This window comes from Pleurodeles waltl, chromosome 5 (genome assembly GCF_031143425.1).
Source record: "Pleurodeles waltl isolate 20211129_DDA chromosome 5, aPleWal1.hap1.20221129, whole genome shotgun sequence".
Taxonomy (NCBI): domain Eukaryota; kingdom Metazoa; phylum Chordata; class Amphibia; order Caudata; family Salamandridae; genus Pleurodeles; species Pleurodeles waltl.
Window position 1 is genome coordinate 1,797,787,625 of NC_090444.1, and position 27,509 is coordinate 1,797,815,133.

Sequence of the window (27,509 nt, forward strand, 5' to 3'; positions counted from 1 at the left end):
TGGAGGCAAGATGTCAGTGACGGATCCTCATTCCGACTGCCTTTGGTGTTTGAGCTCCGACCACGACGTCTCGACTTGTGATTCATGCCAGCACATGAATCCAAAGGCCCTCAAGGAACGTGAGGCGAAGCGGTTTATGGCGAAATCGAAAAAAGAAAGGCATCACAAGAAGTCTTCTTCGCCAAGACATCGGCGGCATCGAGACTCTGGCGCCGTAGAGAATCTCGGCGTCATTCAAGCAAGGAGACTCGTTCCAGGTCTTCGGATCGGCGCCGAAGGACATGGGAGATCAGTCCCACGGTTACGCCGCATCCTTCGACGCCGTTGCCCTCCCCGGCGTCTCCGACTTCACCTGGACAGGCGTCGGTGATTGAGGTATTGGAGCCTCAGGTGTTATCTCCGGCGTCGCAGACGTCGAGGCCGGCGTCGGGGTCGCCTCCGAGACAGGCACCCCAGTATCCGGCTTTTCCCACCCCTGGAGCCGATAGTTCCGCATTCTTGAATGCGATGTATGCCATCTTCCAACAGATGGCTCCAGGGGGGGCCTTTGGCCTTTTCATTGGGTGATCCTGCGCCTCTTCGGCCGGCACCCTTTATGCCCTTTCTCCCTTTTGGGAACGTGGGCTCGGCGCCGGTGGCCGCTCCGGTGGCTTCGGAGGGATTGGCCCCGGGGATTTCCATCCCGTCGACGTCGGGATTTCGGCCTGTGACTCCGGTGGGTCCATCTGCTTCGACTGCTCTTTCGTCGGCACCGAAGTTACCTGTGGCGCCGGACGCGGCGTCGGTGGCTTCTGAAGATCGGCGCCGATCTTCGACTTCGGCGGAGGCATTGTCGACTCCGCATATTGAGCAACGGCTTCATTCGAGGAGACGTGCTCTACGTGTATTAGAGGAGCAGGAGTACCAACGAGCCCTGGAGGAAGGAGAGCTAGAGGACTCGGGTGATGGGCTGCGTGGTCTGGAGTCGGCCAGTGGGCTGGACACTTCCCCTGAGTGGGATCTTTCGTCCCCGGGAGAATATACTGAGGAGGCTGCTTCCTTTCACGCAGTGGTACGGAAGGCAGCTAGTTTTTTGGACCTGCCTTTGCCGGTGGTGGAGGCAAAACAAAACCTTCTAACAGAGGTGCTACATCCGGCCTCAGCTGCGGCGGAGCCTCTTTTGCCATTTAATGACGCTCTGCTGGATCCGGTGTTAGAGGTGTGGAAGAGGCCGGCATCTTCCCCAGCAGTTCACAGAGCCGTGGCCAGGAGGTATCGGGCGGCTCCAACTGACCCTGGTTTTCTGTCCAGGCACCCTACGCCGGAGAGCTTGGTGGTGCAGGCCTCCTGTTCATCCAAGTCAGCGCCTGGTTCTTTCCCGACGGTGCCTGGGGACAGAGATTCAAAGAAACTGGAGGCGCAGTCCAAGAAGATTTTTTCGTCCTGCAGTCTGGCGTTGAAGGCCACCAACGCAACCTGTATCCTGGGGAGGTATATTCATGCTCTGATGGATGACATTTCCTCATCATTTACAGAGCTTCCCCAGGGTCTTTTGGATGTTGTTTCAAATGCCCAGGCTGCTGCGACCCAGATTATCCAGACTGGACTGGATACGACCGACTCGGTGGCCAGAGCAATGGGCACAACTGTGGTGGCAAGGAGGCAGGCCTGGCTCCGTAACTCGGGCTTTTCTGCGGATGTACAGTCCACATTGTTGGATCTCCCGTTTGATGGGGACAAACTGTTTGGAGCCAAGGCTGATTCGGCCTTGGAACGTTTTAAGGAGAGCAGGGCCACGGCTAAGTCGTTAGGGCTCCAAGCTCCTTCTTCCATGGCCTCTTCCAGATTTTTCAGGAGGTTTCGTGGATTTGGGCGTAGCTCTTCCTCCTCTTCCTTTCGGGGAAGATATCAGCAACCTGCCTCTTCCCATCCCTATAGATCTTTTAGAGGGAGAGGTAGGGTCCGCACCAGAGGAGCCTCTCAGCAGCACTCTGCCTCTTCCTCATCCTCTGGCGGGGTGGAGCAGGGGAAGCAGCCTTAGGCTTCCACCATTTCCCACTCACTCCTCTCCTGTAGGGGGAAGATTGCAGCATTTTCTCAACAAATGGAAGACTGTTACAACGGACACTTGGGTTCTCAGTATTGTGGGAAAAGGCTACACCCTTCCCTTTCGGGAGTTCCTGCCCCTCATCCCGCCCCGCCCTTCTTATTGTTCAGAAGAACACCTCCTGTTGCTAGAACAGGAGGTACAAGCCCTCCTTTCAAAGGGCGCGGTGGAGTTGGTCCCAGAGCAGGAAAGGGGTCGAGTATGTTACTCAAGGTATTTCCTGATTCCCAAGAAGGATGGTTGTTTGAGACCAATCCTGGACCTGAGGATCTTGAATTGGTTCCTCAAGCAGGAAAAGTTCAAGATGCTGACCCTAGCACAGGTGCTTTTGGCGTTGAACAAGGAAGACTGGATGGTGTCTGTCGACTTGCAGGATGCTTACTTTCATATCCCGATACTCAAGTCACACAGGAAGTATCTCCGGTTTGTGGTGGGATCGCAGCACTATCAGTTTGCGGTCCTTCCGTGCGGTCTTACTTCAGCACCTCGAGTCTTCACGAAGGTGATGTCGGTGGTTGCGGCAGAACTCAGAAGGAAGGGGATAGCAGTATTCCCTTACTTGGACGACTGGTTGATCAAAGCCAAGTCCCCGGAGCTTGTGTCGCATCATCTGCAGTCAACAACCCAGTTGTTGTTCGACCTGGGTTTTTCGGTGAACGAGCCCAAATCTCACCTAGAGCCCTCTCAGCGCCTCCTGTTCATAGGGGCAGTACTGGATACAACATTGGGTCGGGCCTTTCCTCCGCCTCAGCGGATTCAAGATATTCAGGATTTGGTTCCAATGTTTCGAAATGGAGCGGTAGTTCCAGTCCTCAAGGTCCTTCGTCTGCTCGGTCTGTTTGCCTCCTGCATTCTGTTGGTCACGCATGCTCGCTGGCACATGAGGGCTCTTCAGTGGTGCCTCCGAAGGCAGTGGTCTCAACACAAAGGGGATCTAGAGAGTACTGTCAAGATCTCCAGAGATGCTGCTGTGGATTTGAAGTGGTGGATTGCAAGCAACAATCTTTCACAAGGAAAGCCGTTCGAGCAGTCGCCACCAGTGGCCACAGTCATAACGGATGCTTCCACTCTAGGGTGGGGAGCTCATCTGGGGGATCTGGAGATCAAAGGCCTTTGGTCTCCAGAGGAACAGATGTTTCACATCAATCTGTTAGAGTTACGGGCTGTACGTCTGGCTCTCAAGGCCTTCCTCCCTTCCCTTCGTGGTCAGTCGGTACAGGTCCTAACGGACAATACTACCACGATGTGGTACATAAACAAGCAGGGAGGAGTGGGGTCATACCTTCTCTGCAGAGAAGCTCTTCGACTATGGTCCTGGGCAAAGGACCATCAGATTTGCTTGATAGCAAACCATCTGGCCGGAGTCTTAAACGTGCGTGCGGACAGTCTCAGTCGCCAATTCTCAGCAGACCACGAGTGGCGTCTCCATCCAGATCAAGTCCGTTTAATCTTCCAGAGGTGGGGGTTTCCTCGGGTAGATCTGTTTGCCACTCGAGAGAACGCGCATTGTCCGTTATTCTGCAGCCTCCAGTATCCGATGCAGGGAGCGTTGGGGGACGCGTTTCAAATAACCTGGTGCGGCCAGTTGCTTTACGCGTTTCCTCCCATACCCTTGATTCCTCGAGTATTGAGGAAGATTCGCCAGGACCGGGCTCTAGTCATCCTAATAGCTCCGGATTGGCCAAGGAGGGTATGGTACTCCGACCTTCTCCAACTCTCAATGTGCCCTCCGCTCCGTCTCCCTCTCAGGGCAGACCTCCTCTCGCTGTTGCAGGGGCAGGTTTTACACCCCAACCTCCAGAGTCTGCACCTACATGCCTGGAGATTGAACGGGGCAACCTGAGTTCTTTCTCTCTCCCGCCTGAGGTAGTGGATGTTATATTAGCGGCCAGGCGACACTCCACTAAATCTATCTACGCTAATAGATGGTCTAAATTTGTTGCGTGGTGTGGAGAGAGGCAGATTGATCCCTTACATGCTCATCTATCGGACGTTTTGTCTTTTGCTCTGTCTCTAGCGCAGAAAGGTTGTGCAGTGGCTACCATTAAGGGTTATTTATCGGCCTTGTCAGCCTTCATATGTCTTCCAGACCAACCATCTTTATTTAAATCCCCTATTGTTATCAGATTCTTGAAAGGTCTTCTAAATAAATATCCTCCAAAACCATTCGTTATGCCGCAATGGGATTTGTCCTTGGTCCTGACTTTCCTTATGGGGTCCCCTTTTGAACCTATGCATTCTTGCCCCTTAAGGTATTTGTTTTTAAAAACAGTCTTCCTGATAGCTATAACATCAGCAAGGAGAGTGAGTGAGTTGCAGGCCTTATCAGTAAAGCCCCCTTATACAACTTTTTATGGGGATAAGGTGGTGTTGAGGACCAAGGCTGCTTTCCTCCCGAAGGTTGTTTCACCTTTCCATTTGGCTCAGGCAATTACTTTGTCCACGTTCTATCCTCCGCCTCATCCTTCCAAAGAGGAAGAAAGACTGCACCGTCTGGACCCAAAGAGGGCGTTGAGCTTCTTTATTGATAGAACAAAGGATTTCAGGCTGGAGGATCAGCTGTTTATTGGATACGTGGGCAAGAGGAGAGGAAAGGCAGTCCACAAGAGAACACTATCCAGGTGGGTTGTTCTTTGCATTAAAATCTGTTACTCTTTGGCAAAGAAGGATCCTCCTGAGGGCATTAGAGCTCATTCCACCAGAGCTAAGTCGGCCACTTCGGCCTTGGCCAGAGGTGTTCCTGTGGTCGACATCTGCAAGGCCGCAACTTGGTCGTCCCTTCACACTTTTGCAAAACATTACTGTTTGGATTCGGAGGTTAGAAGGGACGGCCATTTTGCACGGTCAGTGCTGCAGGATTTCTTGGTTTGACCATTTAGGCACCCACCGCCAGGCGTGGTACTGCTTTGGGACTCTATTCATTAGGTGAGGAATCCACAGGTAGTTGTATCCATCAGAAGAACGAGTTACTTACCTTCGGTAACGACTTTTCTGGTGGATACATTAGCTACCTGTGGATTCCTCACGGTCCCACCCGCCTCTCCGTTGCCTTTCTGGTCTTACCAAGTAATCCTTGAGTGCGCTCCTCTTGGTCTTCGAGGGTGCAATAGATGTTGTGTATAATATATTTATATATGTATATATCTTTGTGTATATACACTTGATGTGTATATATATTTTTTTTAAAAGAGATTTATATATATATAAAAGATTTACAGCTATTCATGCAATGTTGTGTATTTTACAATGTTATGGGATGTTGCCTTGCTCTTTCATTGCATTGCCTGGTTGTTCTCATGCACGTAAAAAATGATTGGTACTGACGTCGGCACGTCGTCGAGGACCTCTTATTGCCTGTAGGACGTCAGACGGCGTCGCGTGGGCTAGAGTGACGTCCTCGTCGACGTGCAGAGACTAGGAAGAAGATTTCCGTCGAATGCTGGCGCCATGGGAGAATTCATTAGGTGAGGAATCCACAGGTAGCTAATGTATCCACCAGAAAAGTCGTTACCGAAGGTAAGTAACTCGTTCTTCTTGCCACAAACTGAAAATGAAAAGCAAAACAGTTTCACATAACTACATGGACTTTTCTTGCCATATAAACTGAAAAGTAAAACGTTTCACATAAGCGAGCCGGCGGCTGCCATCAGCAAAGCAGACACACAAAGAGAAAAAAAAAGTTTGCTCGCAGTGAGACCTGTCGGCAAAAGTGCAATTATCCATGTAACTGGCAGAAGTACAATTACCTACGTAACAGGATCGATGTCATGCAAAAGCGCTCGATTACTGCCCAGCGAGATCACGCTGCGAAATAAAGAGAAAAAGTAGTCCAGAAACCGGTCCTAGGATGCTTGTTTCTGATCTGGGAAGGACCTGGCTTGGCAGTTCGGGCTGGACTGTTCCATAAGGAACAGGGTCAAGACTGATTTGCATATGGCTGGGTCCAACCTGGGGTGGCATGGTGAGCAAAAGAACGATGGATTAAACCCAGATCTGTAATTGGGGGGGGTGAGTCTTTGCATTGTTCAGCACTCTGTCCATCATCCTTTTGTGTTTCTAATGACAGGGAACCTCTGTGAAGGAATAAGGTATGTCGCACTGCACCATTCAACATGTAAGAAGGGTCCACATGCACCCTCTACAAGTTCTCATGCACTCTCCCACCCCCTAAACTCAGCACCAACAGCATCCACTTGCTCACACAAATTAGCCACCTACTTACACAGACCAAACACCATCCAAACACACCAGACTCGCATGCATACTCAACACGTTTGTTCATTTAACACCCAACAGTGATATAGGACCTATTGCATGGCCATGCTATGGATCTGCCCTTTCTCACAGAAACATGGCTGAACCCAACCTCGGCACCAGACACTGCTACAGCCATGCCCGCTGGCATCAAGACTGAAAGGCAGGATAGTCAGCACAAGCTTGGAAGTTAAGTTGCCATCATATTCAAAGATACCATCAGCTGCACCTCCTACACGGACACCCCCAACAGCTACATTGAACACCTTCTGTTCAAGATACGCATTACAGCCAATTTCTCCTTGGTCAGAACCTTTGTGTACAGACTTCCAGGACCCTGCACACATTTTGCCAGTAACATTGCAGACTTTGCTGCACCTCTCATCAAAGCCAGCTCCTTTATCCCCCACAGAGACATTATGTTTCACTTATAAGTCTGCACCTCCCCAAACTCTACAGCCTTTCAAGAAAACCTTGAAAATCTTGGCCACACCAAGAAATTTAACCAACCGACACACATTGCCGGATACCTACTGGCTCCTTAATCAGCAACATAGTCCAAAAGCCAGCAACTATGACCTGAAAAGACCACTTTGTCAGTTTCAGCATACCCATCCTGCACCATCAAAGACCTACCACTACAACCACGGCAGCAGAAAAATCACAGAAGCGTGGGCTTCTACCCTCTCTGAGCACTGGCTGGAGAACATGAGTGACTCACTGAAAGCCATCAAAAACATCAACAGCTGGATCACTGCATGCGCCAAACCCTCTTGTTCCCTTCAAGCACAACCCAACGGCAGGAATCCGACCACAGGCCAGCTGGTACAGTTACCAACTCAAGCAGTTGAGAACGCCAGTGCAAGCAACTGGAGTGCAAATAGAGAGATCTCTGCTATCTTCAAAGACTTCAACATGCCTCCTGCTGCCTCCAGCAACGTCATCCCCTCACAAGACCTTTGTAACAAGCTCTTGGAATTCTGCTGTAGCAATATCAACCCCATATACAGCAACTTCGCCCCTGTCCCAGCCGATGAATGAACCCCAACCTCATGGCCTGCTGTCATTACTGTTGAAATCACTGTTAAGATAAAGACCATCTCCTCTGGGGTCCATATGACCCTTAAAGCCAATCATCCCATCCCCAAAAGATTCCTACCAGTCAGCGAAGTACTAATACCCATACCCCATCGACTCAGTCCCATACCCAGGCACCTGGAAACATGCCACCGTCATGCCCCTTATCAAGCTGACCCAGCTACCGTTTCCAGTACAGATTAATCTCTCTCTTACAAGACTCGGCAAAGGGCTTTGAAAAAACTATAACAGACACCACTCCAACCACCAGCTCCTCAATGCCACACAATCTGGATCAGACCCAACCACAGCACAGAAACAGCACTCATCCCCGCTACAGATTACCCAGTACAATCCTTGACAGAGGAGACACGGTTGCCCTCATGCTCCTTTCTGCAGCATTTGACATGGTTTCACACCCATTCTCTTCAGACACCTGCACAAGACTGGCATCCAAGGACCTGTTTTCTGCTGGATCTGCTCCTTTCTAACAGACAGAACACAAGCTGTCAGCCTGACACCTTACTCTTCAGAAGCCCACAAACTCATCTGTGAACTGCCTCAAGTATCATCGCTCAGCCCTCTCCCTCTTCAACACAGATCCCTCTGGTCAATGTCATCCGAGCACACACCATCAACATCCTCTCCTACGCAAACGATACACAATTGAATACTCTCCTTCTCAGATTAGTTCTGAAGCACAAGAAACAAGTTTACTGCCTACTGGGACAAAGTGACTCGATGAAAGCCAACTGTCTCAAGCTCACACTAATAAGACCAAAGTAGCAATCTTCAGCAAGAACACCTCACCATAGGACTCAAACTTGTGGCCGCCTGAACTTGGATCTACTCCCACAATCTGAACCCGCACCAGAAACCTCGAAATGATCATAGAAAGCAAACTGGACATGATCACACAAGTCAACACCATATCTGCATCCTGCTTTCACACCCTGAAGATGCTGAAATGGCACCCAAGCAACACTAGAAAAACTGTCAACCCATGCGCGATTCACCAGCAAGTTGGACTATGGAAACACTCTGTATTCTCAGATCAACAAGAAACTCACCTTAAGACTACAAACCATCCAGAACTCGTCAGCCAGACTCATCCTCAGCCTCCCACACAGAACTTGCATCACATCTCAGGGAACTATACCTCGCTCCTCATACTCAAACAAGCTCAATTTCAACTATACACACACCCTCCCCCCTCTCCCTCGGACTCCTAATAGCACTCATCCCATGCATACACAGAACCAGATCAGGTTGAATATTCTCTTACATTACTACCAAAGGGTAGAACAACATCCTACTCCTCTCTTCCTGAATTCAGCAAGAAGCTGAAGACCTGGCTTTTCAACTAACTAACCTATCATAGGCAGATGTAGGCACCCCCCCCCGCTCAGCACCAGGATACCCGGGTAGAGGATAGTGCCCTTTACAAAATATCACACCACACCATTTTGGCATGTTGATTCTGAACCCAATCAGCGTCCGGAGGATCGCAGTTATATGGAGGTGGTCTACGGCTGACTTTGGTAAGCTCAATTTCAACAGCCAGTGGTCTTTTGTGGGGGGGGGGGGGGGGGGGGGGGGGGGGACTGGTTGGACTGGTATCCCCAGCTTCCTAAGTTGGTAGGGAATCACTGCCAACACACTTGTAAACACCAGAGGTGCGTTGCTAAAGCCAAAGGAGAGCATAGCAAACTGAAAATGCTCCTGGCTAACCTTGAACCGCAGGTAGTCTGTGGCACTGCAGGACTGGCACAAGGAAATGTGTGTCCTGCAGGTCCATGGAAACGATCATCACCCGCATCTAGGGCCGACAGAACTTAGGCTAGCATGAGCATCTTAAATCAGTGCTTTCACAGGAAGGCGTTCAGAGCATTCAGATTTAAAGTAGGATGAAGACCTCAGTCCTTTTGCATGAGCTAGTCCCGATTTATGAGACCGGTACCCTCCATATGGCCACCCTGGACAAGGTGTATGCACCTCCCGCAAGAAAGCTGCCAAGTGCTCCTCTGAAAGCTGCAGGGGTTGAGGGGCCCAAGATGCTGCCTGTATACCAACCTACTGGGGCCTCCTCAAAAGGGATGAGATTGAGTGGGAAACTGCCTGGCAGGCACCGAAAGACCCATGGAATGCACTATGGCTCAGATCCAGGGTCAAATATTCCTTGTCGCCAAACAGGAGAGATGTGTCAAAATTCTGATGGATACAACTACCTGTGGATTCCTCACCTAAAGAATTTTCCCCTTGCGCCAGCTAATGGTAGCTAATGTATCCGCCAGAAAAGGCGTAACCGAAGGTAAGTAAATTGTTCGTTATCTCCATAAGGGACCCCTGAACATACTCCAACAAGCCCGCAGATCTCATCCAAGCTTGGGGACAGAATACCTCCCCACCTAAGCATTTGGTAGTATTCAATAAGACCTAATGACTTATTTGGAAGTATCTTGATTCTGAATGGTCTGAGTCACACAGGCCCACAGGCCTTGGGACTGCGGTCACGATCCCACCTAACATATCCCAGAGGGCAGGAGTATATCGGCCAAGTAAGCAGCTGGCATGGACAAATCTCAAGGCTAAGTTGGATGATGAAAACATCAATTTCTTGAATGCCCCTGTTATCTTTGAATCCTCACTGTCACCTCCAAAGGCAGGCTGACTGATCAGAGGTGGACCTAAAAAGTTGGTGGAGCAACTAAGGGCGACTCCATGGTAGAAGCAGTGTTCTAACTGAATCCAACTGCATTGGGACGGATGTTTCAAAATGCTTGAGGCTAAGATGAGTTCATTTCAGAGGTGCCATCGGGGTAAGTGTTGAAGTCAAAGGGACGGACACATATTTAGAAGTCAGAGCAGAACTCTGCACCAAAGCTGGTAAAGAACCCGAAATCACAGACTGCGCCAGGGACAGATCCACCAACTGGAAGCTTGCGGCCTGAAAGCACACCAGATGGAACTAGAAGAGAGCCAAGAAGGAGCAACATGGCCTTCCTAAGGCCTTGATTTGAAGCGGTGCTGCTGATGACCTGGGAGATTAAGGGTGCGTAGTGATCAATTATAGAATCAGCGCCTTGGAGGACGGGGAGTAAGAGTGGCAGGCTGACGCCCTTGTGACTTCTCTGGAGATAGAGAGTGGCATGAGTCTCACTTAGCTTTCTTGTGCTTCTCCTTCAACTTCGATATGGACTTACCTGAAGACTTCAACCGTGACTTATCAACGGAACGAGTCCATGCTCTTTACTTTGAGCGAGATTTGCATGTGTGTGTTTTTCTGGTTTTTAGTGACAGTCGTTTCAAGTTCCCGGATTGCCTTTGGATTCATGAGGGAGCATTCCGCACAGGGCTTGGAGTTGTGTCCTGAGCCCAAACACCAAAGACATGGAAGTCCTACCAAGGTGCAGAAAGTAAGAAAATGGCAGCACACAGGGGTGGTGCATTTTTTAGGCTCTGTTCATCACTTCCAGACAGAATTAAGTCAACGCAGTGCCACGTGGCACAACCTACCGACATGGAGGACAAACTAATGTGTAAAGGATTCCTGGTACAGCTGCTCCTGGGAAGATGATAAAGGTGAGGATATGTGGTTAAAAGTATCCTTCAGAAAAAACTGATTTAATCATCCCACGCCATTTCGCACTGAACACTCGTTCTACCTTAACCCATTACGAGGGACGATGCTCCTACCAAGTGCAACTTAACGTTAGTTTGGGTTTGAAGCAAATACTTTTCAAACCAACAAAAAACCTGGCCTTGAAAAAAAAAAAAAAAAAAAAAAAAAAAAAAAAAAGACATAGGTTTCCTAATATATAATTTTACCACTGAAACTAAGCACTTTGATATGGATAAAGCTTGCAAATAATTAAGTCACAGATCTCAGCAATATGAAACACCATATGTAGCTCTGCATTGAGATTTCAAGTCCAAGGAAGAAAATATACAAATTACACATTCATAAGCATGACAGTAATAAGGATTCTGAACAACAGCCCTGCAAGAAAACAAGGACAAAAAAAAAAAAAATCCAGCAGGAGACAGCTTTGCACAAACGGACGCCCAGATGAAGACTAGATTTGAGAACGTGGAGACGAACTATTCAGTAAAAGACAAACAGGCTTGCTTCATGCAGCTGCACAGAACTCTAGCTTCTCTTCTCCAAAAAGTACCTTCGTCCCAAGAAAAACAACCACTTCAAGGCCAGCAATTACACAGTGCACACTACTGCATTTCAACGCCCTACAAAAACAGAATTCCCTCCAGGACAAAGGTTTCTAGTGCACCATAAACTTAGGCTTCTACACAATGTTTCTAAGGATGAAGCAGTGGTTGGTCTGCCACTGTGCAACAATGTTGGAACAGGATCTGGGCAGCCTTTGAGCAGAAGAGACTCTGTGAATATTATGGCTGCCTATAACGACTAGCCAGAAAGTGCAGGAAAAGGCTCTATTTGTAAAGTATCAGTAAAGGCATGGACATTTCAGGGATGACAAAAGGTGGACAGAGATACTTCTCAAAATACCTGCTGGTTGTCTGGAACTTTTCGAACAAGAACCTCAGTTATTTTCCTTGGGATGTCGCTGTCGTAATCCACCTCACGCTCCCGAAGGACAGTGATGTCAGCACCGACCCTAGAAGGGATAAGATCACACGCTGGTGAGAAGCTGATGAGTGGTAATGGAGCATGATTCTCACTCGCTAGACATAGAATAGGATTCACTCTGCATCCCTTGACCAGGCTTCATACATATTCAGATGCAGTCGCTCAAGCAAACTCCCCATCCCACTTGTCTATAGCTTTAACAATGCAAAGAATCTGTGAGTGCAAACAAAACACAAGCTATAGACATCTGCTTTCTTCTCAAGTGGGTCACATTAAAGGCCCTTCAGATCAAACTTCAAGTGACATTCAACAGCCCATCAGGGCAGGAAGGAGAAGGGCTACAGTGTACAACATATGAAGCCATAGGGGTTATGGCACCCGGCGTGTTCTGGTAACTCAATGCTAGAACTGCTTGCCAGCAGTGTGCAGTTTGGAACATGAATTTCAGCATCAATGATTCCAGCACTACAGCCATAACCACACAATCTGTAACGTCCCCTCTCCTAGGGCCCACATCAATGTATGGAAACCATGACCTGGGATAGCAACGTTCTAAAGTCCTGTCAGTCACAGAACACGGATTTCTAGTCCGGCATCTGAAAAGGTGGCAAGGAGCATTAGATGGGGCAGCCTCCATTAGCATGCTTGGGAAAGGATGGGCTAAATGTGCTATAAAGAGAGAACCGTGGACACTGAAGCACCCTGGGTTGTTCAACTGGTTATCATCAGTTCAGTCCATGAGCCCTAGGTAGACTGCCTCAAAGAGAATACTTGACACATCCCATGCACACTGTAGCCCCATGAAAAGATCTCCTGTGAGGAAGGCCATCAACAGCCATTCTATAAGAGTAACAAAACTCATGAGCGCAGAGCTTCTTTAACAGCTCATTGCAGCACTGTCACAGCACTATAAACAATAGGTGTCCCAGTTACTGAACACAGTGGTGCTAAACTTACTGACTTGGTGAAGGTTGTGGTCAAACCTGCAGTTTGCACACAGATATGCCAAGTGATTTACTCACCGAGTTCTTATAAGAATCATGTTTCAAATGCAGTGAAAGTAAATAGTGTGACTGGCATGATATGAAGGTATTGCTGGAGAACTGCTAGGCAACAGGAGCCATAACGAACGAGTGCACCTACCATTCCAACCACAGCAGATACAAACATGGGATAGCCAAACAATGGAGCGAGCTGAAATCATCAGTTTTATCATGTCAAGAATGAAGGAGGGTCCAGGATCTGGCACCAGGAAAACATGTCTGGTACCATGAGAGGTCTTTAAACAAGCATTTGCAATGCAACGGGTCTCGCGTTTGCTCATGTTAGAGCTGATCGCGTTGTAAACTCCTAACCAGACTTTTCATCTATCGGAAAAAGTGCTTTTATGTACGTCACCAGAAAAAGTGAAATTAACTGTGTAAAGCGCTCGACTTCTGCCAAGCGAAATCGCGCTAGGAAAATAGAGAAAAAGTCAGACAGAAAACAGCGAGCCTCGCATGTTTTCTGTACTTGGTCGCTGCGCTCAAGGAGGGCTAACCATTGGAAAAGGCATGACGTGTGCATGTTTTCCACTAATGAAAGCAAGCAGATTTTACTAGGGAAGCCCACGAACCAATCAAACACACTGACGTGACGTCGACAGGGCTCCGAGCCCTTTTCTAATAAATAAAGCGTCTCGCTGCAATATGCATGCACGAGCGCATGCAACGCAGGCTCGACCCTAAAAATCAGTAGTGGGTCAGGCTATAAGACGTATCTGGAGAAGGGTAGACGTGGGCCCTGGAAATGAGCTGCATCAGGAGCAGGGTAGACAATGGCCATGGCCAAAAGAGGCATGAGAGACATGGTATCTAAGGGCCCTGGACATAAGAGGCACCTGGAGCAGGGCAGGTGTGAGTTGTTGACTAAAGTAAATGCTCTGCTAGGCAGACTTGTGATACAGCCATGAGAGGGGTTTCGACCAAGGTAGACACAAGAACTGGCCTAAAGAGAGATCTGTACTGGAGCAGGTGTGTGCCCCAGTAATAAGGTCAGACTGGAGGAGGGCAGATGTGGATGGGTCAGTATACTTTCTACAAAGGCAGACGCGAGCCATCTCCACGAGTGAACCCAGAAACTTGGCAAAAAAGGAGGCTCTGAATTAAAAAGCACCGAAGCACTGTGAAAGAGCAGTTGTGTGGAACTCCCAATACCAGTCGAAAAATGGGTTAACTGATCCCTTAAAAATATTCCGCACAAAAAAATGGTAGGAACAATGATTCACTAAATAGCAAGAAACCAGCAGTGACAAAGACATCACTGAACGTGAGCCAACCTGACTGAACCAAGCAAAGGTCATTTCAACCTAATCATTTATGTCTGATAAAATAGAGAACTGGTTCAGAAATACCACGTCAGAATCTAGGAAGATTTTAGTCCGATAATATTCATAACTGTGAAACCACCAAGTGATGGCTAAGAGATAACCATAAACTAGGCAAAACATAGTTCTAACATGAGTGTAAAGCCAAGTGCCACAGCCGGCTTAGAAATCTATTTTGCTCAACAGCATAACAGAGAATACTGAGCATGCAGTGCACATGTCCCTGATCTCTGCTCTCACCGCTGCACCTCAACCACAGACTGGTAGACCTGCCCCACCCACCTCTCTCCAGACCTCACGTATATGGCGCGTTTCCGTCTCTCTCCCTCAAAACGACCCATCTCCACTCCCCTCAATCCACTCTCTCCCTCCTAACGCCAAACATAAACCGCTTCCTCTCTGCTTTCTACTACACTGCAAGTCTGCAGTAGCTGTCATTTTTTACAATAACCGTGACTACTTCTTAGAGAATATAACGGAACTACACTTCCTACCCCCTCAGTATCCCTAACCTCAAAAGAGGCCATCAGAACAAATGAAGTGGCACAGCCACCATACACATTCTATTACTGCCCACAATTTCCTGTCCTTGGAGGTTATTCAAGTTGAGATCTCCACCAAACCTCCCTTAACTAAAATGGACAGCCTCAAACATGGCCATTAACACATCACCTCCGAAACCCCTCGACAAAATTGGTCTTTGAGACTTTACGGACTTCATTTTTTTTTTTCCTTTTGACATTAGTCTCTAAGCCTGCAATATTTCTCGAAGATGATAGTTAATGCAACACCGAAAAACTTCACGCAAAGGAGCTCTACCCTACCTCACTACTAGCAATGCTTAGTACAAGCGGCATATCTGAAACAAATTGACTACTTCAGCCATGCTCATCCCTTTATCCATTTTAGGCCAAGTCGAAACCATCAACATCCGAGAGAGAAAAAATATTTTTAGGAGAGGATTTCCAAAAACAGAAAAAAAAAAAGTTCCAAGACCTCAGATTTCCTACATACATACCACACATTTTACAAATAATACACGTCCCCTGTCCCAATTACAACACTACACTGTTCATCACAAGAAAAAAATGAATCTGCCAAACAGTTCTTTCTGGATCTTAGTCTAAAGACTGAAATTGAGCAGAACTGACAAAAATCTTTTGTCTTTAGCTCTCAAACAATTGACAATAGCAACACTGTACAAAAGTGCCATCCTAAAAGACAAAGCCTCATGGCTAAAGCAGCAAATAAAAGAAACTGAAATGTAGACCCCAAAAATTCTCAAATTTTAAATTGACAAATATAAGATTCTATTCGCCAGGGCTCATATCAATACAAATGCAAAATTTTTTGGTTTTCTTGTTCCATACAAATAAAGAAAATAAAGTATGACATCACCCTAATTGAAAACAATCAGCAACCAGTGAAACTCTTCTAACCTGGAGCAATTTCTCGTGAGTGGAGCTTCACTACGAACTGCCTTTTTTTTTCTTTTTTAATAGCAATGGCATATGAACATCCAGCAAGCCAAACAACCCTACCAAATACTTCGGCCTCGCCGACTAATCGCTGATAAATGCTTTGCTATGAAATGGTTTAGTTCCTGTATTCCTCAAAGCAACACACATTGCACTGCTCTTTAAAAAAAAAAAACCTACTCCTGGATCTGAAAAGGATGACTATTATTCTAAGAAAAACATGTATATTACAGAAAAAAATGCATATCGTCGCAAATGAAAGGTCTGATCCACAATCAAAATTGATTGGTGATTTCCTAATCTGGTTTCAGACGGGATTTTGTACCAAACTACCCCTTAAATTTCTAGTGAAGATACATTTTGGAAAAAATATCAATTGATTAATTTTCACTGGATGAGAATCTCCATCCCAAAGACAAAACAACGGGCACAGCAAAAATCAGCAAGATTCCACCTGCTCAAAATGAAAAACCTCACAGGTATCTCACCATCTTACCAACAAGCTCAACAAAGGGTTTTCATGGCTATATTGCTTTTACAATTCCTAACGATGGTCTGGCTCTTATCCGTTTATTCACTTGATTTCATAATTCACTACCTTGATTTCAGATGGGGCCACAAGGAGACTGCTATAAGGTTAGGACTCCTAACACTTCTTCAATAACACAAACATTAATACATCTACACCTCTGACTGATGTGCTCTCATCACTTGTCTTCAAAATTAAAAGTTGAATACCACTAGAAGGGGTCCTCCAAATAGAGGAGCGAGCTGCTCTTAGCAAATTTAAGAACAATCTCTCTTAACCCTATATTCGCTGTCTTTTGGATTCAGATGCCTCAATTATTTTTATAACAATCGTAGGTGGATTCATACCACCTAGACACAAACTGGGATTCTCTCCTCTCAAATCATACCAAAAATGCCCCTGCTTTTCCCAGTTTCAAAAACCAAGGGAAGAAACTTGGCATGAATAACCGAACAGATGTCTTTGCTTAAAGCTTTGTTTCTTTGCCACATTGTCCTCGATGCCAAGGACTATTGCCCAAGATGTGTTCTCAAACAACTAGGAGAAACGCATGTTACTTTGCGTATTTCCAAAACCATCCAACTGTTTTTATTCTGCGTATCTTATGATGTACTGACTTGTATAATACGTCCCTTCTGTTTTTCTAGGATCATGTTCACACATGGGGATACTCCTTTTAATTCTTTACTTGCTCCAAGTCTTAACGTTTTCTTTCCGATGACTGAATGGAGTAGGAAAATCTATAGCCTTTTGTACTGTGCACTACCATTATGTATATATTTTAAGCTACATCAATTGGCGAGAGTCTCCTACAAAGTGTACAGCGTTCTGAAAATAACATGTTCAAGTCAGGACTTTGTTTCTATTTATAATTAAACAAGCAGACATGCCAGTTAAATAGGAATACCAATTGAAGCAGCAAAAGGCACTGCAGGACAGCAACACAACCAAGAAGGGAACAAGAGTACTGAAGAGCTTTGTGTGCTCCAAGTCACAGCTAGAGTATAATTCACCTACACACACCTATCTGAGATCAAGATGAAACTAGCAACGCTCGCTCGTGGGGAGAGCTGTGTGGGATCCCCACAACTAGAGGAGCCTGTGAAGCATACTGTACCACACGGCAACATGGGACGGGCTGCATCCCCAAACAACTATGAAAAAGCGCCTGTTACTTTACGTATCTCCACTACCATCAAACTGTCCTTATTCTGCGTATCTTATGATGTACTGACTTGTGGGGCAGGCCATGAAGGTTAGCATGCATTGCAGGATGCTGAACTAACATGAAATGGATACAGTGATTCCAAGCACCAGTCACTAGTGACCTCTCAATCCGCTCCCGTCTGGTGGGCAGGTGAGGGTGCAATCCAGAGGATTCCTCGTGGACTGAGTGCTACAGATCAATGGTTGGTTTGGAACTTCTCCAATCCAAAAGAACTATCCAAAAACCCTATGCACATGCCATGGAAGGATCCACATGCAAAAAGAGTTACTTTTCTGCCATCCTCCGAAGGGTCTTCAGGGATGCTCGCATTTCTTCATCCGACAACCCCACCAGCAGCCCGTTGTCCTCGACACCGATCTGATACACCGCCTCGCCGCGACCCTCCTGCAGCCGCCACTTCATCTGGGTCACCAAGTGCTCAAACCGGTACTGCGAGGGGTTCACCAGCTTCAACTGTGGGAAAGAGGAAAAGGCTGATTAGAGAAGTGCTGCTGCCATTAGCCAGACAAAACCTGTGATTATTTTTGGTGCAATATATTGCGGTTATTGTGTGAATACGTTCAACACAAAAAAAAATTGTAAGTCCTTGGGGTAGAAGATCTGTACTGTGATAATCCTCCTTATGATGGGCTGTATGCAGTGTTCTGCTGAGCATTTCCCTGATAGACATATATGAAAGTCAATGGTCCTCTGTGGATGGATTGTCATTACACTGAGCTCTTACATGAAATCTCAGACATTATTGTAGAGCACAGGCCTCTGATAATGTGTACCCCATGTGAAAAACCCTGTGCGTCAATTCATGCTTTGAGGGTCCCTTTTATTCTGGTTTAGGAGGGTTTGTGGATTGTTTGGGCATCTATTGGGAATATATGTAATTAAATGACGGTCCACAAAATGTTATTTTGTGGCAAAGCTTGTACCAAACACAGCACTACCGATTTTTACTGGCGGCAAGTCTGAGATTAAGGCTATATAGCCTGATTGGGGAAAGTTATACCAGATGCCATGTGTCTGGTCTATTTATTATGACAAATTACAGCAAAGGCAATAGGCCTGACTTGTTTATTATGAAAGTCATATGCTACCACAAATAGGACTTTAAGTGTGGATTGATATTACACTGAACTAATGCCTGTAGAGGGCATTTTTGTTACATGAAACCTCACAGATTACTATAGTAAGCAAGTATTTTGGAGGTGGTTACTTCATTTGACAAACCCTGCAGGAAGATCCGTATGGTGGTTAATGTGGCGAGAGACTCTTAGGGTTGATCTGCTTGTCAGTCAGGCTCTTGTAATAATAAAATAAAAATCACTACACCCCCCCCCCCCCCCCCCCAAAAAAACAAACCTCTACTTTCTGGGGTTATTTACGCTCTGCGTCTACCCATAGAGGGCATAGTGAGTTAGCCCATTTATGCCACTGGCTCTACTGCTCTGATAGTAATGGCATTTTTCTTGACAATCTCTGCACATCCACTTGAAAATGAATGTCTTTCAGTAACTGAAGCGGCGGCCAGGTTTCAGTTATCCAATTGTTTTACTTATTCCTTTATAGGCCTCGTTTCATTTCTGTTTTTCTTTCTTTTTGTTTCTTTCTATTTATTTCTTATTAAGAGTACTGCGCCCGCACAGACCACCGACAGCTCGCTTGCCACACATTTCATCTGCAATGTACTGAACCCTGTGCAGCCACCATTCTACACTGGAATCTATGGTCTGGTTTTGAACACAGTATCGCTGTTAAAGCTTTTCAAGCTGGTCACCAAGTTGAAAAGCAATATGTTGGCCTCCTTGAATCAGTACACGAGTGATTCAATATAAACTTGAGCATTTGAAATTGGCACCAATGTATGATGTTTACTTGGTATTGTGAAGTACACACGAAAGTACGGGGTTCTCTAAAAGCGGACGTCGCGGATATTAGCGTAGTCCTAGGTTGTATGTATTCCTATTTGGAAGGGTAACGTCAGTGGAATGTCAGTTGGAAATTACCGAGTGGAACAGCGAGGGGAGGGAAGAAGGGAATTTCCTTTTACGGACTAGGTGGTCTCACACACTATATAGTGTCATGCTTCATCATTTGACCACCTAGACCCACCCAGGTAGGACAGTGCCACCTGGGCGGACTCAACCTCACTGTTAAAGGAACAGGAGGGAGTGCGTAAATAAACTTGTGTTGTATACTCTATGGGGAAATCAAAGAGTGAGAAAATGAAAAAAGAATGATCTACATTACCCAAGGAATTACCTTCGTCACAAGCGGTCCAAGGAGAGGACGAAGTAGGCGCACGGCGAGCGTCCCCTTTGATATATGTGTGACTATAAGGGGACACTCCCCCTCCTGGATACCAGAGGCTAGCTGCCTCTAAGAAAAGGGCCGCCTCAAGGTAATTCCTTGGGTAATGTAGATCATTCTTTTTTCATTTTCTCACTCTTTGATTTCCCCATAGAGTATTTTCCTCCAACGTGAGACGTAGGGATCCTAGGCCCTGACGAATGCCCCGAGACCTTCATTGGCTCACTTTTGAGGGCAGAAACATGTTGGCTAGTAATTAGTTAGGTGACCCTGTGAGTCCTTGTCCTCACAGAGGTGTCCCAACCCCCCTTTTTAACTACACCAGACAGACACCACCATTAAATTTGTTGCTCTTCACAGGTGTCTGCTTAGGTGTTTTTAGTTTTTCAGTAGATTAGCTGGATCCCGATCTTTCCAGAAACAAGTTTATTTACGCACTCCCTCCTGTTCCTTTAACAGTGAGGTTGAGTCCGCCCAGGTGGCACTGTCCTACCTGGGTGGGTCTAGGTGGTCAAATGATGAAGCATGACACTATATAGTGTGTGAGACCACCTAGTCCGTAAAAGGAAATTCCCTTCTTCCCTCCCCTCGCTGTTCCACTCGGTAATTTCCAACTGACATTCCACTGACGTTACCCTTCCAAATAGGAATACATACAACCTAGGACTACGCTAATATCCGCGACGTCCGCTTTTAGAGAACCCCGTACTTTCGTGTGTACTTTGAATTATAGGGAGCTAAGTACGGAGTGTTCCTCCATAGTTATCCCCCCTCCTCCCTCTTCCTCTCTCCATGTGTAATGATACTTGGTATTGTGCACAGTGTCTCACTGATTTTTCCACTCCAAGAAGGCCAACATGCTACCTCTAAAATGAGGCAGCTATGTTGGAACGTTAAAACAATAGTTTATATACAATACCATCACAAGATGGCTGCCCGTTGCTATATTTATTGAATTGCCAGCCAGGTTATTGTGGCAACATGTTTTCTACTTCTGCTTTCATTTTTTTAATGCATCTTCTATATGCTTGGTTGAAAATAGGTAAGTGGGTGAATGCAACAATAAGCCAGAGGGTGGATGAATGGATGTATGACTGCAAGGAAGAGTGGCAGTACGTTTGATTGCTCACGCGCGCCTAAAATCATCAGTGACTGAAGAAGCACTTTCCTACAGGGCCGCTGCAGAGCTAATAAGCCAGACCTATTGGCATTGCCAAAGGCTGTTTTTTTTATTGTTGGGGGGGGGGGGGGGGGGGGGGGAGGGGCGGAAGTTGTAGTCTGCCTCTGACCACCCTTGCGTGTACTCTGGTCCTCCAAAGTTGCCATCAGACTCAGCAATTTTCTTTTTATAAAATTTGCTCTTGGACAGAAACTCTGTATCTTGAATGCAAATTTATTTTTATTAAAGTGGGGGAGGGGGGAGGGGGTTGGGCATATGGTGATATTACAAATGTTGTCATGTTATCTGCAGATCTGTCGACGGGGCAAAGGTTACAGTAGTAAAGGATCCTAAAGTCTGCTCTGCAAATGCATCCAACACAGCTCAGAGTGTTGCTCAAAGTGTAATATTTTTTGGTTTGGTGAAAATCTGCAGTTATTTTTTTAACAGAACAGTGAAATAACCGTAGCTTGAAATGTTTGTTCTGGCACTTGATTGAGGAACAACTTGTTAATGAAGAAATACTCCAATCAGCCAAGACACAGAAGAACAATACGATGTGGTTCTACAAACCGCTTCCGGGGTTCTTGACCCCACAGATACCAATGAAAAGAGAGGGGCTCCGAAACACGCTGGTCATCGGGCGTTAAACATTTTAACTCATCAATTAGTACGAAATCTGAGAAAGGGAGAAAAGTCCACGACCAACACGGACCATATGAGGGCATCCTCAAGAAAGATCGGGGGGGGGTCACACTGGAGGCGTTTCAAATCATCCTTGCATCAAAAGTAACAAGCAGTAGCAAAGCCTTTTGTCAAGGGTTTTGCAAAGCTATATTGTTGACAAGCTGCAGAGACCTCGGTAAATATACACAAACACAAAAACACCTCTGGCTAAAAGCAACAATGTTTTTGGTCTCAAAAGCACTTCTTGGCATTATAGGCCCTGAAGCTCAAGGTGTGTAGAGGGAGAGCAAGAGTGTGCAAGCTTGCATGTGTGTGTTCGTTCTCCTTGTGACAGGGCACAGTGCAGTCGCCGACAACGAAGTTACCCAATAGCGGAAGGGGCTGATGCTCTGCCCCATGCTATGCCAGTGGTTATTAAACTTTTGACTTCTGTGGACCCCACTCAATCATTATTGGAATTCAGGGAACCCACCACACCACACACAGTCATTACTAGAAGTTGGGGACACCAGCTTAAGCGATTGACAATTTGAACGTTCTAACAATGTACAAAAATACATATACAAGCATTCATCAAACAAATACACAAATGATTAAATATTTTATTTAATACACAAATATATGAAAAACATTGTCACTTTAATTGAAAGGCTCTGACTTTTAATTCAACTGAGGCCACCAATTGTCCACACTATATTCTATTTGATGCATTTGGACTGCTCCCATGAATCAATCCGAGGACACCAATTTAATTTTAACTTAAACCTTTAAATTCCTCCACATTTACACAACGTTTTAAAAATTTCACTCTTGTATTTTGCTTCTTTGATCAGGTGCACTTTACTAATCTGTTAATATTGTTTTGTTTTCTAAGGTGTTGCGCACCTATTGAGTAGGCGTTGTGGACTCTCAGTTTAAGAACCACTGTATGGTACAATGGGCATAAAAACTGTGGATTACAGAAAAGACCAATGGATAAAGAGGGGAGCTGAAAAACCCTATGGAAAAAATATCACCTAATTTTAGTAAACTCAAAAGGGCTTCGATAATTCCAGACCTGAAACCTAAAAAACGCTTTTAGCAGTGACCTTAAAAAGGGGCATTAAAACAAGTTCCTGCACAGAAAACAAAAAGCCTAGATACATTTATATTAACCAGGGTAAGACCTGGTATAACCGCACTTGACCAGCCTTCCTCTCCGCTCAAATCCCAAGATGCCTGGAGGGGCTCGATCTTGTGCCCCATTTTTAAGTCAGGGGACCCAACAAAGCCATCCAACTACCGCTTGATCGCGCTATTAGATCTCGAGGCTAAATCTTATGCTCTATTACTACTCAAACAGTAGAGGTATGGGTTCTGGACAATGATATTCTTCCATTATTTTCCAGACAGGCTTCCGAGCAGCAGCGCCAACTATAGACAACACCACCACAGCCGCTGTTCTCCGCCATCAAGCAGCTCTAGGTGAGCAGCTACTTCTTCTGTTGCTCATCGATTACAGAGCACCCTTTGACAGGTAGACCGCCCCACGCTATGGAGAGAGTTATCTATGCGGGGCACTCCCTCAAACCTCCACTCACACATAGGTTTGCGGAGAAACTGGGCCACACACTGTTGCCTCTAAAATTACCACCAAAGGCGGCCTGACGCAAGACTGCATTCTTACACAACTGCTCTTCAACCTTTACACAACAGACATGGGCAAAGCTTTGGCACACACCTGCCTCCCCTCTTCCCCCCCCCCCTTCTCGCCCAACGACTAGGTCACTCGACTCTATGTATTCTTCAATGTGAGGATGATATCGTAATAAAGGATCACACCTTAATTAGCATGCAGCAAGCACTGAGTAGACTCCACGCATACAACAGAAAGAACTACCTTACGACTAACCAGGACGAGACCAAAGTTATAATCTTTGGCTGTCAAAAGAACAAGAAATCTCATTTGCCGCATGGGGTCTATGATCTTTAAAACTGCATTGAAATATAACTATTTGGGGGTCTGGTTCACAAAAGCTCCCAAATCCTCGGCCCATATAGGCTTGTTAAAAAGAAAGCTGCACCCATCACATATAGTCTTGCCTACGTAAACTAAAAAGCCGCTCCAATACTCAAACTCATAAAGGCTTGCCTTCTTACAACTCTACACTCTGGGCACCAGGAATTCCCTGATACCTGTGTTCTCAGCCAGGAGCATGCCCAGTCCACAGGTTATAAGAAAATATTTCAATTACCCAGGTATCTCTGCAGATCTCGAATCCGCCTAGAATCTGCTCTGGCAAATCAAGTGTTAACTTACAAGTCTGACACCTTGAAATATCTATTAAGGATACTGACAGTGCCTGGGAACCCACTCAAGGCCAGTCAGGAAGACACATTGGACAGCCCAGGAAACCCATGGTGTTGGAAACTATAGAGGGCAATTACATTGCTTCAAATTGAAGTATCAGGGCTAACACTGAACGCTATTCCTTTTTGACCTAGAAAAAAAGCAATCAACAGCCAACTGTGTCTAATTTCTTTTCCGCAAGATATTTCCTCGTTACAGACCTCACACTCTACTCCCCAACCTACATTTCAGAGGCCATTTACAGTCGGTGCATGGAGACATCGTGTACATGCGCTGCTTGGCCTACCAATAGCAGACTAACTCGGCATGGGTCATCCCTGACAAAGAGGGGGCATTTAGACTGTGTAACTTCAGACTAGAATCAAGATTGCACCTCTTGTGCTGCTGCCCCTCTCTCAATGCTGTCAGGAGGTCCTTACTGAAACCAACTTTCCTGACGAAGGCGGCTGGCACTTGCCAGGAGGCCTCTTCGATATGTTTCTCTCAATCTAACGTAAGATCTTTACCAAGGTGTGGCAAATAAGTCAATGAACCTTCGACTCCGTACCACAGACTACACCCAAAAGCTTATAACCGATTACTGAACCTAGAAACATGGAACTGCTTAGCTATCATGGCCTGTGGGTGACTTACTACACTCAGCATTTTTAAATACCAGTCAGGCCTAAATCTAGTAGTCTGTACATTTGCACTTTAACTACCCAGTTTTCAGGTTATATCTTGCATCTTTTAGCTTTAAGCATTACAAATGATTCTACTATACTAATTTAATCCTTTGAAGCTTGATTTTTTTAGAAATACATTTATTTGGTGCTTTGAATATGCACTTCAATGATTTGTATACAATTTGTTCTGTTTTTTTTTTAATTAACAATAAATTTGACATTGAGTTGCCAAGGATGGGTAAAGGTGGAGATTATGAGGCAATAGCAAGCAGGGCAGTGGGCAAGGTGAGTGGGTTAGCGATAACGTATCCGTTAGAATTCCTCTCATTCTGGCAATTGGTGGGGAGAGGATATTGTACTGCACCCCAAGATATGTGCAACCATAATGCTAGAATCTCAAGTGGAACATGTCTTGAAGATGCATGCAGCCAGCTCTGGTGTCACAGCCAATATCACATTGCATGCTGGGATTTTTATCCTTTTTATATGCTAATATCAGAACTGCCACAATGCAACTTGACATTGGTCAAAAAGTCAGAACTAGATGAACACATCACAGATGACCTGGCAGCTCTGCAACCGCCCGTCCTATGATGGATCTACTTGAACTACGCAATGTGCCCCTGTGATTGTGCTTAGTATGGGTATAAACCAAGGTCTAAAGCCTTAATTCATTCCTTTGTGTGTAGGGCAACTCAACATAAAAGTGCGCGTAAAATGTTTATGTTTATACAACATATCACCGAATTAATGAAAAAGGTCTTGTATTGCATTACTGCAAGCCATATGGCATCCTGGCGCTCAGGGACCAGCAGGGCACAAGGAAGAGGCAGACTTTGGAGTTGCAGCTATAATATCCAGGTTTTGGTGTTCGAGTGTATGATGGAGAAGAGTTCTACAGATGTACTGCTAGGAATGAAAAGGGCATCCTCCCTAGTCAGCCAAGCCCGGTTTTGGGTACTACCACTAGAGACGACGTGGCAGTGCGCATTTTTTTTGGGCAGGTTTGCAGAACGCAATTTTTTTCCCTATTCAATGCTGATGCAGAACATTGCATTGTGGGTGGAACAAGGAGCTTTAAACATGAGGCTGCGGATGGGAAGCCAGTGCAGGGAGTAATGATGCTCTGGGGTCTGCCTGGGAATGTTAAGGATCGGCCTGGCAGTCGCAACAACCTGTCAACATTGAAGAATGTAAAATGGTGCCCAGATGAAGAGTTGGCACAGTCGAGAGGAGTGAACCAAAAATTACCTTCAGCGTAGACAGAGAGCAATGGAAAATTCTTGTAAAGCAGTCTAAAAATAATATTTAAAAAAATATTTAAAAAAGTAGCTGAGATGCAATCAATCAATCTGCTTGGCAAATGAAAGATGGCCATCAAAAACCCCTCCTAGATATTTGACAGGGGGCGTGGGAAGCCTCAGATTCTCTGTCCACTGTTCAGGCATCCATAACGGGGATGGTTTGTCAAAGGTGTGATTTTCAGTTTTGTATCCATCAAGTTTTAGACAATTCAGGCTCCTCCACTTAACCAAGGCCAATTCAGTACCAATGTCAGCCAGTCTGGTCAGCAGTACTGAAGGAGACAGAGTCAAAGGCTGTGGAGAGATCTGAAAGGACCAGGCAGCAGAGCTCACTTGGTCCAGGATGGGTCCAGGACTGGCTACTATAGCCAATAGGGTAGATTCGGTGCTGAGCAACGGTGGGAACCCAGACCGTGTCAAGTGAAGTAGAGGATACTGTGGTTGAGAAATAGAAATGTACAGCTTTTCAATCATTTTAGAAGGTAGGGGCAGACAGGAATTGGCCTACAGGTGGCTAGGTGAGAGTGGTTGGGTTCTTTGGAAAAGGAGAAACAATGGCTTTTTACATATTAGAGCATGGGTACTCACAAACATTTTCCCAGCGGCCTCAAAGTTTAGTCTGTGGTGTGACCGAGGGCCGCACTGATGCTAGCAGCATGGCGATCAAAGGTAGAAGGGGGGTTCTGGATGGGAGGGGTTGTGGCGTTATGGTGGGTGTAGGGGCAGCAAAGCATATAGATCTCGTGGCTGAATCGCTCAAAGTGAAACCAGAAAACCTAGCATTAATTCCAGCGTCCCCACTTCACCAAATTGTGTGATCCTAGGCTATTGTTTTATTTCACGTTCCCTTCATTACTGTATGTAGGAGGGCCTCCAAATGCATGACTTCAATATGTGTGCTGTGCGAACCTTTCTCCTGTGTTTGATTTAATAAACTATGAAGTTGTTCATGTATAATAGCAAATCAGGCCAATCAAAGACTGCAGATAACTGACTTGGCTCTTAATTCACTATTGGCATTGTCATCAAGGTGGGGGTAAGAATGAATGTTTTTGATTTTATGTTTGAAATCTATTGTTCTTAAAAAAATATATATAGATATACTTCTCCATGTACTGATATAATCTGATATAGTAAAATGAAATGGTCCTGCATGTAAATGAAATACACTTTTTGAATTTTTAAGAACCCTTATCACAGTTGCAGACATTTGCTGTAAGATTTCTTTAAAAATGAAAGTGTTCCTGCAGTCAAGCCGTTCAGGGCAAATTCCTTACTTCCTTTCTTTATCTTTAATAATGTTTAAATAAAGTATCGCCCATTGAGTCGAGTAAACAGCAGCCTACTGCTGCTCTGGGGACCGCTTGCGGCCCCGGGCCATACTTTGAGAATCACTGTAATAGAGGAAAAAGAGAAG

General features: G+C 45.8%; 1 protein-coding gene across 1 annotated transcript in view; it reads right to left on the reverse strand.

Moving 5' to 3' along the window:
- Nucleotides 1-27,509, reverse strand: part of GTPBP2 (GTP binding protein 2) — a 128,356-nt gene that overhangs the window by 43,226 nt on the left and 57,621 nt on the right. Inside the window, exons 3-4 of the mRNA XM_069236245.1 lie at nt 17,895-18,079; nt 11,946-12,054 (exon numbers count right to left, since the gene is read on the reverse strand). Of these exons, the coding sequence (XP_069092346.1) occupies nt 11,946-12,054; nt 17,895-18,079 (294 nt within the window). The remainder of the gene's footprint in view (nt 1-11,945; nt 12,055-17,894; nt 18,080-27,509) is intronic.